The sequence below is a fragment of the Monocercomonoides exilis genome, assembly GCF_001643675.1.
Source record: "Monocercomonoides exilis strain PA203 chromosome Unknown scaffold30-1206723, whole genome shotgun sequence".
NCBI lineage: Eukaryota > Preaxostyla > Oxymonadida > Polymastigidae > Monocercomonoides > Monocercomonoides exilis.
In genome coordinates this window covers 340,955-360,086 of record NW_027150575.1, presented here as the reverse complement: position 1 = coordinate 360,086, position 19,132 = coordinate 340,955, and the positions used below count along the sequence as shown (strand labels likewise).

General features: G+C 41.8%; 2 protein-coding genes across 2 annotated transcripts; both read left to right on the top strand.

Moving 5' to 3' along the window:
• Window positions 1-593: 593 nt before the first annotated feature.
• Window positions 594-3,193, top strand: MONOS_6472 (uncharacterized protein; the record flags this gene model as incomplete). Its single annotated transcript, XM_067876710.1, has 4 exons — window positions 594-642; window positions 704-836; window positions 894-1,207; window positions 1,311-3,193. The coding sequence occupies 4 exons, from the start codon at window positions 594-596 to the stop codon at window positions 2,903-2,905; spliced, it is 2,091 nt and encodes a 696-aa protein (XP_067725096.1). The 3' UTR covers window positions 2,906-3,193.
• Window positions 3,194-5,472: 2,279 nt separating this feature from the next.
• MONOS_6473 (uncharacterized protein) lies at window positions 5,473-18,331 on the top strand (the record flags this gene model as incomplete). Its single annotated transcript, XM_067876711.1, has 2 exons — window positions 5,473-5,475; window positions 5,650-18,331. 2 exons carry the CDS (start codon window positions 5,473-5,475, stop codon window positions 17,995-17,997), a joined length of 12,351 nt encoding a protein of 4,116 aa, XP_067725095.1. The 3' UTR covers window positions 17,998-18,331.
• Between the last annotated feature and the right edge of the window lie 801 nt (window positions 18,332-19,132).

Here is a 19,132-nt window from a genome sequence, read left to right as displayed (position 1 = left end):
TGCATGAGAATGTTAGAATTGTTAGTATTCGATACAGAAATTGATGGAACAAATCATATATTTTTTCATAAATGCAAGAATTCTGATGCAAATAAATGTTTTTATTTTTTGAAATACGGGTGGGATCACAAAACATTTTGCAATAACATAAATTATGCCTGTTGACAGATTTGAAAATCAAATTTATTTGAAATCTGAGAAAGCGGAAAAAAAGTTATGAGTGAAACTATTTTTTTGTGTTTTGAACAATTAAAGATGAAAATGAAGAAAGATTACAAATAGAGATTTTAAAATAATTCAAAATATAGGTTTCTCTTTCATATTTATCTTTTTTTCCTTTTCTATTTCTTTAATTTTGAAATTATAAACAAACATTAAAATCAAAAAAAGAAGAGTGAAAAATCAAAATCGAAAATATTTTTTTTGTAAACAAGTATCCTTTTACAGAATAAAGGTGGTCATTTTTTAAGTGCATTGAACTGAGACCAGACAACCCTCTCACTTTTATTCGTTCTCAAATTCTTCTTAAAAAAAAACAATTTCCCAAATCTCAAATTCCCATAATTATTTCTAAATTTTGCCAAATCTTTTTAATGCAAGAAAGTCAGGAGGCATGCTCTGATTCAATTGTGCGTTTTAGAGGTTGAGCGATTTGATTTTATTTCCTTTTTCCTGTGACGTGGTTGCATTTTTGTTGTTGAAGATTTCGTCTGCAAATTGTCTCGGCGAGAGAATGTTTCTTTCGCTCAACTTTCCGAGATGCAGCAAATGCTGGGATCAAACGCATCGGGCCAATTCGTTGATCTATTTGATGTTGTGACATGGAATGCGCTCATGTCTTTCCGCTGCAAAGACTGCGCGGATGAAACGGGATTGTAACTCTAAATTATCAGCACCGTTCTTGTTCGGCTGATTGATCCTTCGTCCGACGAGTTGGCCCCTTTGCTTCCGCGCCATTACACGTTTGGGCATTTGGAGCGATTTATTTCAGATGTGCGGCACAGATTCCCCTTTTCTGAGAAGATTATTTCGATGAGCTCGATATTGTGGTGTCTGATTCATTATCCTACCTGCGGAGCAGATGCCAGCCTGTTGCCTTATGCACGCGCCATTATTGATTCACTTGGGCCAGACTCATTTTGCAAAAATTCACCGGATTATATTGTTTTGAGTCTTCAGGCTTTGTTTTGTGTGACAACAGTCGATGGTTTGCCACGTCCAAATATATTTTTATTTTTATTTTTTTTATTTGACGACTTCTTTATTCATGTTATCATTCAATTGTTTGCATCTTTGATTTTTCTGTTGAGCCTGCCGCAGCGTTGTTTTGCCTCTTGGTGCAGCGCGTTCTGTTTGCAATTGCATTTTGCATCCGGCTTATTCTGTTATTCTTTGGAGTCTGCGTGTTCTTTCGCAGCCAGCCATGCGAAACGAGGATGTTGCCAGAGAATTGGTTGAGTTGAGCTTTGTTGACATGCTCATGAAGATGCTGTGCAGCTTGCAATGGAGTGATGCTGGCAGCTGCAATTCATCCAAAAGCGAGGAAGAAGAGAAAATGGAGCCACATCCATTGGAGAGCATGGACACAGCGTTGAATCCTGCTTGTTGTTCTGCGGGCCCAAGAAAATCGAGCTCATCGGGTGCTTCAAATCCAGTGATGCCCTCTGGTGAGCATCAGGTCTCATCATTTTCGAAGTTTTCTGTGAGTGAAAAAGAGAAGCTGGCCTCTCTGGGGTTGTTTGTGGCAGCGCGGTTGGCTTACAACTCGAGCGAGTTTGCCGATGAGCTGGTCAAACGAAGGATGAAAGAGAAGTCTGTTGTTGACTTGATATTTGATTGCCTGGAATATGAAGGAGTTTGCATTGAAACTGATGATGAGAGTTCATCGTCTTCATCATCATCATCATCATCATCATCATCTTCTTCTTCTTCTTCAAACATTTCAAGGATTTCAAACATTCACATCAACTCCCTGTTTCTTCTTCGAAACATATTTTACAGCTGCTCTGCTCGACAACTCTCGTTTCTGTTGGAGTCGTGCTTGTCTGTTTGCGAGAAGACAAAAACACACAGCGAAAATGCAGAAGACAGCAAGGAGGAGGAGGAGGAGGAGGAGGAGGAGGAGGAGGAGGAGGAGCTGGAGTGCAACGAAGGCAGAATTGGAGAGAAAGAAGAGCCGGTGGGGATTGAGAAGGAGAAATGTGCAGATAGAGAAAAGAAGGGAAATCAGAAGATGCAGAAAAGAAGGGCAGCTGGACAGGCGCCTGCAGAAGGTGTGGTTGGGAGGATGATAAAGAGGCTGGGGAGGCTGAAAGACACGGGAGTGCAGATGATGCTGTGGGCAATAGAGACAGCCATTGTCAGAGAGTGTGAAAACAAAGTGAAAGAGGAAAAAGCGAAGGAGAAAAGGGAAGATGGCAAAACAGAGAAGGAATGTGAAGAAGACGAAGAAGAAGACAAAGAAGAAGTTGAAGCACACACAGAAAACGAAGAAAGAGGCGCATCTGCAACAGGAATTGGGTATGCGGAAATGGAAAGAAGGAAGAGTGTTCTGAGAGAGGAATTGGCTGAGATTCAAAAAAAGGAAAGAGAAAGCAAACACGATGAAAAACCAGGATCTTCACAGCATTCTCCTCACTTGCAATCAGCCAGAGGACCTGCTATCCGAGCCTCTGAGGCAGACGAGCATTGTTCGAGTTCTCCAACTTCAGCATCTTCATTGGCATTCTCTCCTGCTTCTTCAGCATCTCTGCGTTGCGATGAGCAGGGAAAAGTTCTGAACACGATGGAGGAAGAGGGAATGGAAGACATTTTTGTGGCGTTTCTCGTTCATTCGGACGATGTTGCGCTGAAGAGTGTTTCGAATTCGCTGGAAATGTTCAACAGATGGCTGAAGCATGCTTGAATGAAGAGAAAAGAGAAGCGATAAACATTTGCAGCAACGAACTCCATTCAAAACGATATTATCCACACATATTTTTATTTGAGAGAAACACAACATTCTGTTTTTGAGAAAAGTTGTTTGTTTCAGGAATTTATTTGAGAACATTTGTTTGATGAATTTTTTCTTTTCCTTTTTCTTTTTTGTTTTTTCATTTGCCAAACTTTGAGTTATTTGCAATCAATGTTTTCACCATCGAATTCAAATTGAAAACGCGTATTGTTTGAAGGAATAATTATTCAAGCCCACAATAATTATTGAGAAATTGTTTTTTCTTTTTTTTAAAATATTTCATCGACAACACCAGAATGCTTCTTGTTTAGTCCTTGGATGTGTCTAAAATATTTCTATCTGGCTTATGACAATCTTTGCTTGAGGTGCATGTTCCCGCTTGTATGGATGAGGAAATTGATTGTTATTTCATGACCAACCAAAGACACAGTCGAGCTATGATTGTGAAAGCAGACGAAATAAACACCAAATATGTTTGTGGGCGTATTGCTGCATGGTGCATTTCTGCAAAATACATCCATATCAAAGCCTGTGCTGTTTCTTATTAATTATTAATCGATTGAATGCTGTCAAAATAGACGATGAAAAATCATGTCACATGCATGCCCAAAGAAAGATGAATAATTTTAAGCCAATTTGTTATATTCTGCTCTCTGCGACAATTTGAATTCCAATCCATGGCTTGAAGGCAACACGATTTATTCGTTATCTGATGAGATTTTACAGAAAGCCATCTCCTTCAATGATTCAAAACGAATTATTTACCTCTGTCCGAACGCTTACAGTTTGATTATGCGCTTTTGCGATTATAAGGTTGTCTGCTGTGCCTGACAGGTGTTTTTGAAGAATAAAGTGAAATTGTCAAATTCGAGTAGTTGCTGTGTCGAACCTATTCATGCATAAACACTTTTTTTTGAAGATTAGAAAACACTCGAGGAAGCAATCAGCAAATTATTTTGAAGCAGAGAAGTCAAAAGAAAAGAAGGTGAGAAATGGTGTTCAGGGGAAATGGATTTTCAAGCGTAACATCAGAATTATTTCATAACCTCCGCTTCAACATGGAGACAAATACCGGAAGATGCCTGATAGCCTCGAATACATCCAATTTCGGAGGATGTATGGAAATATGTGATTGAGTTGGATATGCTTGAGAAAGGGCAGCATGGCAATGGTTAAAAGAGAAAGCCGATTTTTAATTTTGTGAAAGTTAGAGGATGAGAAAAAGTGAATCATGCTAAATATTCTCTGAAAAAAAAAGAGCGACAGAAAGGCATGTTAATTGGAGAAAATTCCGAGGATACCAGAAATTGAGGTTTGTATCTTTCATTTGGATTCAGCATGTCTTTATTTATTTTGATCTGAAACCTTGCTGATGCCAGGTTCAAATTCAGAAAGTCGAAATATCACTGTATTTTGAAAGGAAGAGAATGGATCTCTCTCTCTTTTTTTTGAAGGACAGATTGTTCAACAGAAAATCATGCTGAAGAGAAGATGAAAATTGCTGAAAGAGAAATCGACTGTGGGGATACATGAAGCTCACTGAAAAGGGTATGAAATATTCGTGAAATAGTTTGAGTTATTTTGAGGCTTTTGTGCTTCATTCAAAATTCGAACGTTTGATTGAACAGTTCATTAACAAAAGAAGGATTGCCAATGAAGAATCTGGAAGAGTGTGCTGTTTTCGGTTTGATGATTTTTGAGTGAATTTATTTCTCTTTAGAATTTTTCTTTTTTAACTTTTCGTTTTCCTTTTTCCTTTTCTTTCCTTTTGTTATTTAAAACATTTGCTGGAAAATGACCAAATCCATTTTTGAATTAATTTTTGCTTGGATAATTCATGGCTTATTGTTTTCATTGTATATCTTGCTGTCACACTTTGAGCACAGCTTTGTTTAATGTTTAAGACACTAAATATCTTTCTCTTTTGTTTGAAGATTCTGGCATTCCTGAAAATGAAAAAGCCAAGTCAGCTCAAAGAGCTTCAAACAATTTCAAAAAAGCGGAAGAACCGATTATTTCTCCTCCTGTTTCTATTCCTGTTCCGATTCGCATCCGCGCACATCATTTGAAAGAAATGATTCAAATCCAAAAAAAATACTTCAGAAGATACCGCCTTCATATCTCCATTGGATTTATTTGGTGCCAAGGATTTGAGAAAGCGAAGATCAAACGATTTCAATTTTCCGTGTTTGTGATTCAACAGGCTTTTTAACTTTTTGCTCTTTGCTTCAAACAGATAATTTGGAAACAATTTTTATTATTGGTCAGGATGATGTTCTTTCTGATGCACAGTTGTTTTGAATGAGGTGTCTTTTTCATAATATTTTGAAAGGAGAAATTCATTATTTGTTATTTTTAATTTAACTGAAATTTATTCACAGAACGAGTTGCGAGAGAGCGTTGGTGCAACTTATCCTGCTTTTTTTTAAGGTTAATTTTTTATTGTGTTTTCAAAAAAAAAATATCCAAGTTTTTTTAATTTTTTTATTTAGATTTTTGATCTTGGCTTTTTTATTGTTATGGTTTGATTGATTTATTCGATTTTTTCGAAGTTGTTATTTCCAGGACCAGCTCGCTGCTCGTCTTCCAAATAGCAACAATTTGATAGAACAATTATCCAAGAATCCATATTAAAGCAAGAACATATGAGTGGAAGCTCTTTTTCGTTTTGTTTGATCACATTAATTTTCATCCAGGATTGGTCTGTTCCTCTGGATTTTGATGAAACAACCGCAAGACAAGTTTCACATATTCATGGGTACTCCTGCCATCCACTTTTTCAAATGGAGAATGAGAACATTGCCTGCAACAAAAAAGATAGCACAATTTCAAGACTGTTTCACAAAAGGCAATATTCCTCAGCTCAAAGTCATTGCAGCATTCAGTTTCACTTGGACTTGGTCAATGCGTCTCTTTCTGCCTCTGAAGTGATTTTTCTTCAAAACACATCGAATCTCGTGCAAATCGACAAGTTCAGCATTGTTCATTTGTCTGGCTGCGCCTTCATTCAGAAAGGAAGAAATGCCATTTCAACGGTTCATTCAAGTTTTGGCAAAGTGCTATTTTCAAATATTTCAGCAAATGACGAGCACTGCCAAGGATTGCTGGCTCCTCTGACAACTTCGCCCAGTTCAGACAATTCGTTTTCTCACGATGGATTCGTTGGCGTGACAAAATCAAGCATTAGCAGTGTTTCTCTTCGTTGCAGGCCGTTCATTGCTTGTTCAGCGATGCAACAAATCAGCTTATCGTCTTCAATTCTTTGCAACATATCGACAACTCAAGCAGGAACTGGGGTTCAAACAAATGAAAATGCGCCTCAGTGTGTCAGCACGATTTATTCTTGCGTTTTCGAGACAGTCAGCGGTGTTTACACAAATGGAATCGCGCCAGGCGTGGAAGGACTTGGGCTTGAGTTGTTCAACAACACACATCAAAAATGCAAAAATGAAATGACAAAGGGGGTTCGGAGAACAGAAGCGATTGACACCACCATATCATATGAGGAATTTGCAAATATGGCAACTCCAATTCCACAAGGAACAACTGGAAATCATGGAAATGAACCAGATATTTGTGGAAGCTGCGTATTTATGTACGGAAATAATATTGCATCATTAAAAATATCTCATTCAACATTTTGTAATTGTTCTGCTTCATACATTGGTGGAGCATTATCAACCTATCTTATTGGATATTTTATTTTTTCAAATTGTTCATTCAACAATTGCAAATCACCTACATACGGTGGAGCTGTTTTTGCGAGAGCAATTCGGCAATGCTACTCTTTTTCTGATTCAGAAATAGATAATTGCTATGCAGGACATACAGGTGGAGGAATAGTTGTTTATGGTGAAACTCAACGAAGTACAGATTGTGTTGAAGCGTCTGAAGATGGCAAAAAATACATGTGCCACAATAACAGTTTTGTTGGTTGCTCAACAGCAAATTATGGAGGTGGCATTTCTTTGTTTGGCTCAGTTACAAAAATGTTTCTCATGAAAAATTGTTTTTTCTCGAGCTGTACTGCCAAGTACAATGCAAAGGGGGGAGGAATATATGTGAAAATTGACAATCATAATACGACAGATCCGAAAATATTTTTCTTTTGTTTTTTTGCAAATAACATGGCAGGAACAGAGAACGGAGGAAAAGATGTTTGTTTGAATGACACGAAAGGGAAATGCGTGAATGAATCTCCGTTTGTGTGGTCATGCACACTCACTGATGGAGGATCGCAACTTATTCATTGCAATGCAAGCTGCCATGCGAATGATGAATGGCTGCCGTATGGGGTCAGCTCAAGGATTGTGGAGGAAGAGAATGGGGAAGACAGTGATTTGTGCGGATGCTTTTCGAACGAAGTGTGCCGGACAATGAAGCATGCGATAGAAAACCACATGACGACGCAGAGCTGCGCAATCACAATGCTTTCTCGTGTGCACACATTGTTTGCAACTGATGGGGTGGCAGTGAACTCGAAGAAAGCAGTTGTGAGAGGGGAAGGTGAGGAGTCGACATCTCTTAAAGTCAGCCAGATCGATGCGATGCGAAGTCTTTTTGAAGTGACAAGTGGCTCGCTGACAGTGGAGTTGCTCCACATTGCATTTGCCTCTGATCCAAAGTCATCTCTTGCGAGAGTGAGCGAAAATGAAGGAGAATTGATTCTGACGAGTTTGGAAATCGATTCTGGAAGCGAGTCATTGGGAAGGGAGTTTGAAAGTCCGCTGGTGGTGATGGCTGGAGGGCGTTTGATTGTGTCTGACAGCAAAATCAGATTCTTCAAGCTCGCTGAATGTTCGCTGCTGACCATGCCAGTTGGATCGTATGTCCAGATGAGCAATACGACGATTGCAAATATCACGCGGAGACAGGGAAGTGGGAGTGTGTTGGAGCACACTTTTGGCGAAAGAGAATGGCTTCGGATGGATGGATGCAATGTTGAGAACTGCAGAAGCAGTGATGATGGAGGATGCTTCAAGATCGATGTTGGTGAAGAGAATGGGATTGAGCTTCGGAATTCGAGTGCAACAAATTGTGCGTGCTCGACTGAAAACGGAAAGGGGGGATGGCTGTGTGCAGAAACAGTCAAGCTGAGCACTCAGATGGTGATTGGTGGAATGAAGTTTTCAGGGTGTGAAGGGTGGAAAGGGAAGTGTGTGTTTGTGGAAGCGCCAGAGCTTGCAAGGATTGTCAGCAAAGCCTCGTTCAACTTCAGCATTGATGGAATGAGCGATGAAGATCTGATGGGATATGAAGGAGGGAACGGAGAATTTGATGTGTGCTTGTGGGTGTATTTTGTGGATGTAGTGTCGCCTGGGTATGTTGGAGGAGGCACAGCGCACGATTTTTCAGGATGTGGGGTTGAGAGATATCCATGCAGCACAATAAGCAAATTGGTGAATGCGAGGCATCGTGGAATGCCGAAGGCAATAGTTATCTGCGCTCCATTTGAATGGACAGAGCCAGTGACAATGAACACAGATGAATGGGATGTCAGAAGTGAGACGAATGAGAGTGTTATCGATATTGGGTTTGGTGCAGATGCTTCTTCAGAAGGATTGGTTGAAACGAGTGTGAGATGCGGTTTCAGCGACATTTCGTTTGAAGCAGTTGCAAAGCGTGAAGATTCGCACACAAGTGTGTTCATATGTGCTGATAGTGCGTTGACGCTGACACGCATTTCTGTGAAGACCAAGGAAGAAGGGGGAGAATTGAACTATGGGGTGGTGTTTGGAAAGAAAGGAGTGATTTGCATCTCTTCTTTTTCCATCAAAAATGTTCAATTCGCTTCAGCAGCAATGTTTTGTGTCAGTGGGGAGAATGCTCATTGCCGGGTGGAAGGTATTTCTTGCTTGGAGTGCAGCGTGATTGGAGAAAGGAATTTGATGGAAGTTGGCGAAGGGGCATGCTTCTCGATGAACGATTCGAACATTGGAACAGAGACGATTATTGAAAACAGCGGAATAGCAGTTGAGGAAGGAAAAGAGGTGGAAATGAGAAATGTCTCAGTGAAGGGTATACGCAGGAGGAAAGGAGATGGAGGAGGATTGCGAGTGAGAAGCCGCAACAATGTGATGCTATCCTCATCGATCATTGTTGATGGCTGCAGATTTGAGGAATGCGAGGTGAACGAGGGAGGCAAAGGAGGTGGGGGGATGTGGATATCTGCTGGATCACCTTCAGTTGTGAGAGTTAGTTCATGCTCATTTCTTTCATGCACAGCTCCATTTGATGAGTCAGTGGGATTTGGTGGAGGGATTTTCTTTTATCTGACAAGTCCGACAACAGACTATGTGATAAGTGGACCAATCATTTCAGCAGATCAGAAGAACCGTGCGAGATATGGAACGAACTTGTTTGTGGAGTCAGAGAAACTGGGTGTCAGCACAACGAATGCAACGCTTCCCTTTTTGAAAGAAATGTCTCTTGATGATGTGAATTCGATGTGTGGGTATGATGGGAATGACAAGACGAACGTGATTTCTCTGTTGTATTTTATCTTCGATGTGGGGGATACCATTCACGTCTCGTCGGCGGCAGGGCTGGATGTTGCGCCATGTGGGTTTGCTGCATATCCGTGCAAAACGATTCAGAAATCTCTCCAGCGGCAGGAAGGAAGTGCCAAGAGCATGACGCTTCATGGTGATTATGAATTATTGGAAGATGTGCTGCTTTGTGAGGAGGGAAGAGTTGAAATGAAAGGAACAGAAGAAAGGAGCATTGTGAATGTGAAAGGAGGCGATACAGCATCAGTGGGGGTTATCACATTAGCAGAAAGTGAAGGAGTGGAGTCAATGATTGCATTGCTCTCATTCAGGGTTGGAGGGAGTGTTAAGCAGCACATAGCCTTGATTTCTCAAGAATCAGCTGGGTGTCTTCGAGTGAGTTCATGTGATTTTGCCCAACAGCCAGGAGAAGCAATTGTTGGCTATTCGCTGTTGAAGTGCATGAATGGACAAGTGGAGATGAAGAGTGTGGATGTCAGAAGTGTTCGATTCAGCATGTCGCAGATCATAATATGCGAGCAGAATGCGATTGCTTTGTTGGAGGACCTTTCTGTGCAAAACACATCAACCACATCATCTGATGGGCTTGTCAAACTGGCATCGATGTCTGTGACAATGTCAATGAAGCGTTGTACATTTGAATCTCGAGCAGAGAAGTTGAGCTGTGTTGTTGTGAGATGTGAAAGCGCAAAAACTGTTGAGCTGGAGAATTGCACATTCAGCAACTATTATGAGCACAATGGAAATGGAAGTGCAGTTGAATGCAAAGTGAGGGCAGGGAGCAGGGTGATGATTGTGGGAGGGAAGACAAGCCATTGCGGATGCATTGGAGGATTTGGAGGAGGGATATTTGCGCATGTGGAAATGGATGGGAAGTTGGGGGTTGGGAATTCGAGTGGGGAGATCACAGAGATAGCGAATTGCAGATCCGAAGCACAATCTCGAAAAGGAGGATTTGGAGGGGGGATAAGTGTGAGTGTGGATGAAGGATTCAGCTCATTTGCGATTGAGAATGTGGGCTTTTCTTGGTGCTCAGCATCGCAAAATGGGAAGAATGTATTTGTTGAAGCGTGGAATCTGAGCAAAGCAGTGACTGTGCAGACATTGAATTTTGGATTTAATACGGCAGTTGGAAGTGCAGATATGGGTGAGTTGTGTGGGTTTGAGAACGGAAATGCATTGTGTCCAATTCCTCTGGCGTTGTTTTTCAGAAAATTTTCTGGGCGATGCTATGTGGGAGGAGGTGGAGTGGACTATCGGTTATGTGGGTATCAGGACTATCCATGCCAGACAATAGCATATGCAGGGGCTTCAAAATTCAACTCATCCGCAGCCAGCATTGTTTTGCAGTCGACATTCACATTCAGAGACCAACTTCTGTTTGACTCACAGGATTATGAGATATTTGGGGAAGAAAACGCCACGATGATGAATGTGGCGGGTGGAGAGGGTGAGAAGGAAGAAGGGCTCATCGAGGTGAGGCGAACAGTTGGGATTGGGCAAATCACTTTCAGGCATCCAGCATCGTTGGGATCAAATCGAAGCAGCCTGATGCTGTGCAATGGAGGAACGCTGAATGTTGTTGATTGCTCGTGTGTGCTCAACTCAGGATCAGGGCTGGACTGTTCGTTCAGCTATTTTGTGTGCAAAGGAGGGCAATTGGGGATTGAGCGATTTGAAGTGAAGAATATAAAATTTGGCTTTGTTCCATTGATGGTTGTTCGCAAAAGCGAGAGCATCGAAGCAAGAGTGTTGATGAGAGGTGTGAGCTTGGAGAATGTGTCAACGAAAAGCGAAGCAGGTGTTGTTGAAGTTGATGGTGCAGATAAGTTTGAGATGAATAATTGTTCAGTGAGTGCATCGACATGTGAGAGCTGTTCGCTTGTTTCTGTTGCGAGGGTGAAAACGATGATGATGGGAAACAGCACAATGAGTGACTTTCAGCGGACAAATGGGTTTGGAGGAGTTGTTGTTGCGGTTGTGGAAGAAGGCGAAAAGACGATGATCGAAAAGTGCACGTTTGAAGGATGCAGCATTGAGGCAGCAAATATGAAAGGAGGTGTTGGTTATGTGAGTGTTGGAGGGGGTGGTGAAGTTGTGTTTGACTCAAACACCATCAGCAACAACAGTGTGGATGGAGAAACGGGGTTGGGAGGAGGGTTGCATGTTGAGTTGGAAACAAGTGAGGTGAAATACTCATTCAAAAAAGATGAGTTTGAAGGGAACGAGGCAAAGAAGGGGAAGCATCTTTATCTGATCTGCCCATTGCCAAGGGAGACTGTTGATCCGTTGAGATTTGATTCGTCGTTCAGGGAAGACATGAGAAATGAAGATGTGTGGGTGAAGAGTGGAGGCGATGGTCCAGAGGTGGATGAGACACTGAAGAAATATCTGTTTGCATCGAGTGAAGAGATAATGTTTGTGGACGATGCAACGGGGGATGATCGGAAAACGTGTGGAACAGAACTGTATCCATGCAAGACTGTGGATGATGGGTTTTTGAAGATGAAGAGCAACCAGACCACGATCCACGTTGTTGGGGCAGCTGTGCTTGGAGGAAGAATTGATCGAAATGGGACATCGCTCACTGTGCGAGGAGCAGCAGAGATGTCCACGATTGATGTTGAAGATGGAGGATGCATTGTTCTGAAAAAAGGAAAAGGAACAACGACACTCACATTGAGTTCGCTGAGAGTTATTCTCCCAGGCAGAGCAACAGAACAATCGCTTGTGGCTGTGAGTGTGGGAAGGATGACGATTCGGGACTCGAATGTGGAAGGGAAAGAGGCGAATGGAAAAGAAACAGACATGTGGGTTGGGATTGCCGAAGGAGGGGAGATGCAACTGGTGAATGTGAGTGTGAAGGATGTTGTGGAAAGGGGGAAGAAGGGAGTGGTTCTGATGAAGGGAGGGGAGCTGTATTGTGAAGTGTTGAAATTGAAGGAGATCTCAGCAGATGGAGAGGGGCTTATATGGGTGGGAGAGGATGCGGATGCATCGTTGAATCACTTTGCAGCAGAAAATTGCGAAGTGGGCAGTGGCTCAATTGTTTGTTTAAAAGGGGTGGGAGGGTTATGTTCTGTGAGTGAAAGCAGATTTGAGAACTGTTCGAAACTTCATGGAGATGGAGGAGCTATTTGGTGTGAGATTGGAAAAGGGAAGATGACAATGAATGGAACAATGTTTGATTCGTGCTCAGTCGATGCTTTGAATGGCTGTGGAGGAGCAGTGTATATGAAGGATGTTGGAAACACGAATCATGACTTTGTGTTTTCAGATCTGAACTTCATGGGAAATGGTGCCTTTGTGGGGAAAGATATGTTTGTGATGGCGAACAGTCTGAATGAATCGGTTGCTCCATCGAAATTCAAGTTTGAGTATTTTGATGATGCAGGCAGTGTGATTGCAGATATGAAGGGGATGGATGCAGACATGTTCAGTGGTGATCCGATTGATCTTTTGCTGCTTCTGAAGGAAGCTCAACTGAGCACTGTTCACATCTCTTCTGAGGGAATGGACATTCTGGGATGTGGAATGGAAGAGCATCCGTGCGCCTCTTTTTGGCGAGCATATAGAAATCTGAATGCATTGGAGAGAAACAGAAGTGTTGTTGTTTATGGATCGACAATGGTTGACAATCATTTTGATGCTTCATCGTTGTATGTGAAGTCAAAGCAAGACGACCAATATGCAATGGTAGTGATGAAAGAAAACATCACAGAAATAAACGATGAATGGATATTCTTGAATGAAGAGGAAGCACGGTTCGAGAGGATAACGCTCGCTGTTCCATCGCGTTTCAGCAGCAACATCGAGACTCTGATACTGTCGAGACCAGAAAGTGGGAGCATGACCTTGCTGAGCTGCGTATTTGAAAGCATCAACTCCACCAACAGTCCAGTGGAGTTCATCCTGATTCGATCTGAAAGTGGGCCGGTGTCTGTTGATGGGTGCTCAGTTGACATCCGTTTGTTTGCAAGAGTTCCATTTGAATTTCATTCGTCAGCGAGTTTGAATGGATTGAATGCGACAAATATTCAAGTGCCTTCGAGCATAACAGGAGGAGCCATGCATGTTGTTCTGACGAGCAACGAAATGTTCGATGTTAACAGAACAAATGTTGTGAACTGCAGCTGCTCCACAACTTTGGGGAGAGGTGGAGGACTGTATGTGGACTGCTCACAGTCGCAGGCTGATGCACCTATTGGCTTCTGTGAAGGAGTTGCAATACAAAAGAATGAAGCGTTTGTTGGTTCAGATTTGTTTGTTGCTTCATTTGATTTGAACAAGACTGTCACTCCAACAACTTTTATGCTTTCATTTGATGATGTGAAGCATTCGCCAACGATGTTTTGTGGAAGTGACAAAGAGCACACCGACACGGATCTTTTCCGCTTTTTGGAGGGGTTCAGAAATGCAAGGGTGTTTGTATCTTCAAAGGGTTACGATGTGATGAGGTGTGGAAGCGAAGAAGACCCGTGCCTGACTTTGTGGAAAGGAATGGGGCAGATAGAAACAGGGTCTGAGCAGAAGAGACTTTTGATTGAGGGTTGGATAGAAATGGCAAACAGATACGACTTTTCAAACTTTGTGTTTGAGCCTCCGTGTGATGCTGTTGAGGAGCACAAGCGATCGGTGCTGCAGATTGTTAACCATCATGATGGAGAAGAAATATTGGGGATGAATGAAAGGAATGTTTCTTTCCACAAGATAGACATGGAAGTTTTTGAAGATGTGTGGAACAGGGTTGGAGGAGTGATTGTGAGCGAAAATGGAGTGCTTTCGTTCGGTGATTGCTCACTCAAGTCAATTGTCAGTGCAGAAAAGCAGATTGAAATATGCTTTGTTCAACTCAAGAGTGGAGTGCTTGATGCAGAAAAGTTGATCATTGAAAGCATGAGAATGAAGCAATCTATTATTATGATAGAAGCGGGAAGCAATGCATATCTCAAAGATATTGAAGTGAAGTCCTGCATGCTTGTGGAAGGGTGTGTTGTTCAGATCGTTCACAAAGTGGCAGAGACGAAAAATGGAGATGGCTCCACGATTGAAGTGAATGGAAGTGTGTTTGGGTCAATAACAAGAAGCGGGATGGGATCAAGTGTGCTGGAAAGTGGGGATAACTGCGAGGTGTTGATGAAAGCAAACAACAGTGTTTTCGAGCTTTGCCGATCGAGCGAGTCAAGAAGAGGTGGGGTGATGTGCTTTGAGCTGAACAACGAAGGTTCGTTTGCGATAAGCAATTCGAAGGTGATGCAGTGTGGGTGCTCGACAGAAAGCGGGCGAGGGGGTGGCATGTATTTGAGTTCGCATCTGAGCGGCAAGCTTTTGTTTCTATTCCAGGGGATGAAATTTGAAGGAAATGTGGCAGAGACAGGGAAGGACATTTTTGTTGAGTGCACGAACATATCGGAACAGATCAACGAAAGCCAGTTCCGAATGGATTTGCGGGAGGGGGTCTACAACAGGATTGGGGCGATCTATGGGATTGATCTGCTCCACTCTGAGCCAGTGGATCTGATCTCGTTCATCACGGTTTATCAATCGTCGATCATATTTGTGAATGGGAAGGATGGAAAAGGGAGAAACGACCGGCAGTGCGGGAGCTCTCGCGAGCCGTGCATGAGCATTGGATATGGATTTGATCATCTGGTGTTTGAGGATATTGTGCTGTTGGTGATCGATGGAGAGGGTGTTATTGAGAAAGAACTGGATCTGGATGAGATCAGTGTTCAATCTCGCTCGAGAAGCACATCCAAGATATCCTTTGACACGAGAATAAGCGCATCACGCGAGTATTTTCTTCAAACAAAGGAACACGTGGAGCTTTCTTATTTGGAGTTCTTGTTTCCATCCAGAGGCTCATTCTGCCACAACGCTTTTCTCTGCTCGTCCAGCGGCTCGATCGTGATATCTTCGTGTATCTTTCACTCAGATGATGATGCTGGATCGTGTTCAATTTCAGAAGTGATGAGATTGGCAAACTGCAATTGCACAGTTGAGCACTGCAGCATGGAGAACATCATTTGTGAGAAAATATTTCAGTGCGAAAATGCACAAGTGAGCATAAGTGATCTTCGATTGAATCATATTGACACAAAGAGTTGCTTTTGTTTCAGCGGAGATCAGCCAAATTCTGTTCTGATAAAGGAATTGGTAATTGAAAATACTGTTTGCAGAGGAGATGTGCTTTTATTTTGCGATGATACGTATGCAGTGAGCGGACAATTCATTCAAGAAAATATTGTTTTATCGCTGTGTGGAATCAAAAACATCTCAATGGAAGGGTCAAATGGATCTGTTTTGATGATGAACTCACACACTCACACTTTCAGCATGGCAAATTGTTCGTTTTCAGAATGCCGAACGAGTGTCGAAAAGGGGGTGCTTGCAACATTTTCTGGTGTTTCATCGATCTCAATTGATTCATGTGTTTTTGAAGGGCAGGCTGTGACAGGTTGCAACGAATTGGCTTCATCAAGAGAGATTTGTCACTGGAACGGATCATTGGTGGATATGTGCAACAGTTCAGGAACTTTTGAAGACACAACGATTTCGAAAGGCAATTTTGGAGGAATGACGATATTTGGAGGGGATGTGACGATAAGTGAAAGTGAGTTTGTGCTCAACAACCCCTCTATTGAAGGATATCCATCAGTTCGAAGGAATGTGATTTGTGCTCGTGCAGGTGAATTGTATATTTCAAGTCTGAAGGGAGGCGATGGATATTTGCCAGATACATCGTTGTGGATTCTGAATGATGGATGCAATGTTGGAGGAATCATGGAGGAGCGAGCATCATCATTTTTCATCCCAGTTCTCGATTTTGTTGCAACAGAAGAGAATGGAAGCTATGTTGAGCTGACTTTCAAAGGATCGCTTTTGCTTCCATGCAATCTCTCTTTCGATATTGTTTCGCTGATTGATGATGTGAAAGCTATCGACCATTATTTGTTTGAAGAGTCAGGTTATGTGAACGAGACTGAGATGAATGGCAAAGTGCCTTTGTCTGTTGTTGCAGATACAGCAGCTGAAACAGAAGTATGTGCAAGGATAGCGTTTGGTAATCACAAATACCCCTCTTTCACAACCTCATTTGTTTTGAAAAACAGGAGTGAAAGTGTTGGAAAAGGAGATGAAAGAATTGTTGAAGGAGAGAAAGAAGGAAAATCATCATGGACATTGATTGTAATTGTTTTATTGGTTGTTGTATTGTTTATTGTTCTGATTGGATTTATTTTGTTTGTTGTTCGATGGAGAAAGGCAAAGAATGAAAACAAAGATCTGAGAGAGATAGTGAATGATAACATCAGAAAAGATCCGAAGGCATTTGAGATGGTGACGATGGAGATGTCGCCAGAAGAGCAGTGGAGGAGAGCAGAGAAAGAGGCAGAGAAAAAGAATGAAGAAAGGATCAAGAAGAGGGTGTATGCGAAAAGCTTGGGACATTCAGAATCATCTGAGCATCTTCTGTCTGAGAGTGGATCGACTGAATACATTTTGGGAAGAGATTCAGACAAAATACCTCAATGGATGTTGGAGAAGGTTGATGATGATGAAGAGACAAGAAAGCAGACTCCATCACCATCTATTTCATCCACTTCAACCACAGACACTTCAGATACTGACACAACATTTGTTCGACCGGAGAGTCTGTGTCCGACCACTTCATCGATGTCGAATCTGGTGGATGCGATGGCCTGTTCATCTCCTCATGAAAAGCTGATTGTGGACTTGAGGGATTCACTGTTCATGTTGTTGCACGGAAGGAATAAGACAAAGGAGATGCCTATTGGGACTCTTCAGGAGAGGGAGCATACAGCCGCACAGATCCTGTTCTGGGTGGCCAATCTCGCTCTCCACTCGTTTGATGAGATGGAAAATGGATTGTCTTCCCTCTCCACTCTGAGTCCTCACATTGTTCTGTTCTCCGAGCACATGGTGATTTGTATTGTGATGCACTCCGACTTTTCTTCAGATTCAGACTCATCCTCAACCTCGTCATCGACCGTTGTGACATCTGCCAGTGATGATGATGATGATGATGATTCTCTGCCCTCTTCAGCGTTTGAGGATGATGAATACAACAGGAAGGAGTGTTTGAGATGGATGGCGCCAGAGCTGCTGGTCAACAAGAAGATGGGGGCAACGAAGGAGTCAGTTGTGTTTTCGATCGGGATGATGTTGTGGGAGTGCTTGACTCTTCAAATTCCGTTTGGGGAGTATGAAGGAGAAGTGGCAGGGCAGAAGATTGTGAATGGGGAGAGGCCAGGGATGGGAGAGGCGGAGCAGTCGAGCTATCTGGGGCTGGTGAAGAAGTGTGTGTCGCAGGATTGGAGAGAGCGGGGGAGCCTGACTGAGCTGAAGAGAGAGTTCATCCAGCGGTTTCCGGCAGGGTCGTTGATAATGACGATGACGGATGCACTGTGTTGCTATTCGGCAGATGGGAACAAGAGGGAGCCCTCTTGTGGAAGTGGGAATGGAAACGGAGAAGGAACAGAAGGAAGCAGTCGGATTGTTCTTCTTGTGCAGTGAGCGAGAGAAGATGGCAAGCCATGTGGTGCATTTTATAAACAGAAAAAATAATTGGACAAATGATATTGTTGTTGTTGCTTGAGAGTGCTGTGGTGTCTTTTTGAATCTTTTTTTAAGCTGATTTTCAATTCTATGAGTTTTTGTTTTGTTGTTAATTCTTTAATTATTCTTTGAAAATTCTTGTTTATATGCTTATATGTATGTTTGTATGTGTTAGCGATGTGATAGTTGGCTATGTTTGGGATGAAAGTCTTTGTGTCTTATGTTTTGCTTGCTCCCCATCATCACTTCAGTTTGTTTCCTTTTCTTTTCAATGAATATTGAGAAAGAAGAACTTAGAGTGTATTTTATAAATCGGATCAGGCAGACGATGCATGCAGCTCCATTGGCAAGGCAACAACGAAGCCGAAGAATGCTCAACAATTTGCAGAATGCCAAAACCAGACAACGATATCAACAAACGAAGAGAAAGTTGTCTTAAGCAACAGAAAATGGATCTTCTTTGAAGTGAGCTGAATATGTTCCGACTGAAAAAAAAATAGTTTTTCAAAAACAAATAATTGACGTACAGATTTTCCAGAAATTGTATCAATCATTTTATTTTTCAAATATAAAATTACTATCTATAAACAATTTTTTAGGCAACAGCAGAACAAAACAAACAGATTATAAAAAATCTTACTGAGGAGCAGGACACATTGATGAACCAATTGCAACAACACTTCCACTCTGCACTGAATTGTTGTTATCCCTCTGTAATTGTTGCACTTACCTCCATTCCCTTTTCCTCTTTCTCTTCTTTTCCGTTTTCAACCAGTCCTGACAAAAATAAAGATTCGGAAAATTTAAACGTCATTTCATAATTAAACTCAATTTATTGTTCAATGATTTTCTCAAAGTTATATGTTTCTCACAATATTTAGAAATAATTAGTGAATCCATTCTTATACAAACAATGCAAGATGAGCATAATTCAGATTAACTAAATGTTGGTTCAGAATGGAACAAATAAGGTTACAGTTATTCAGCTAATGATAAGCGTCATTGGATTTGAAAATTCATCATCATCTTCATTTCTTCTAGCAACATGGAATTGAAATCTTATCCATCTTTACAAATAAATTCATCTGCTTGT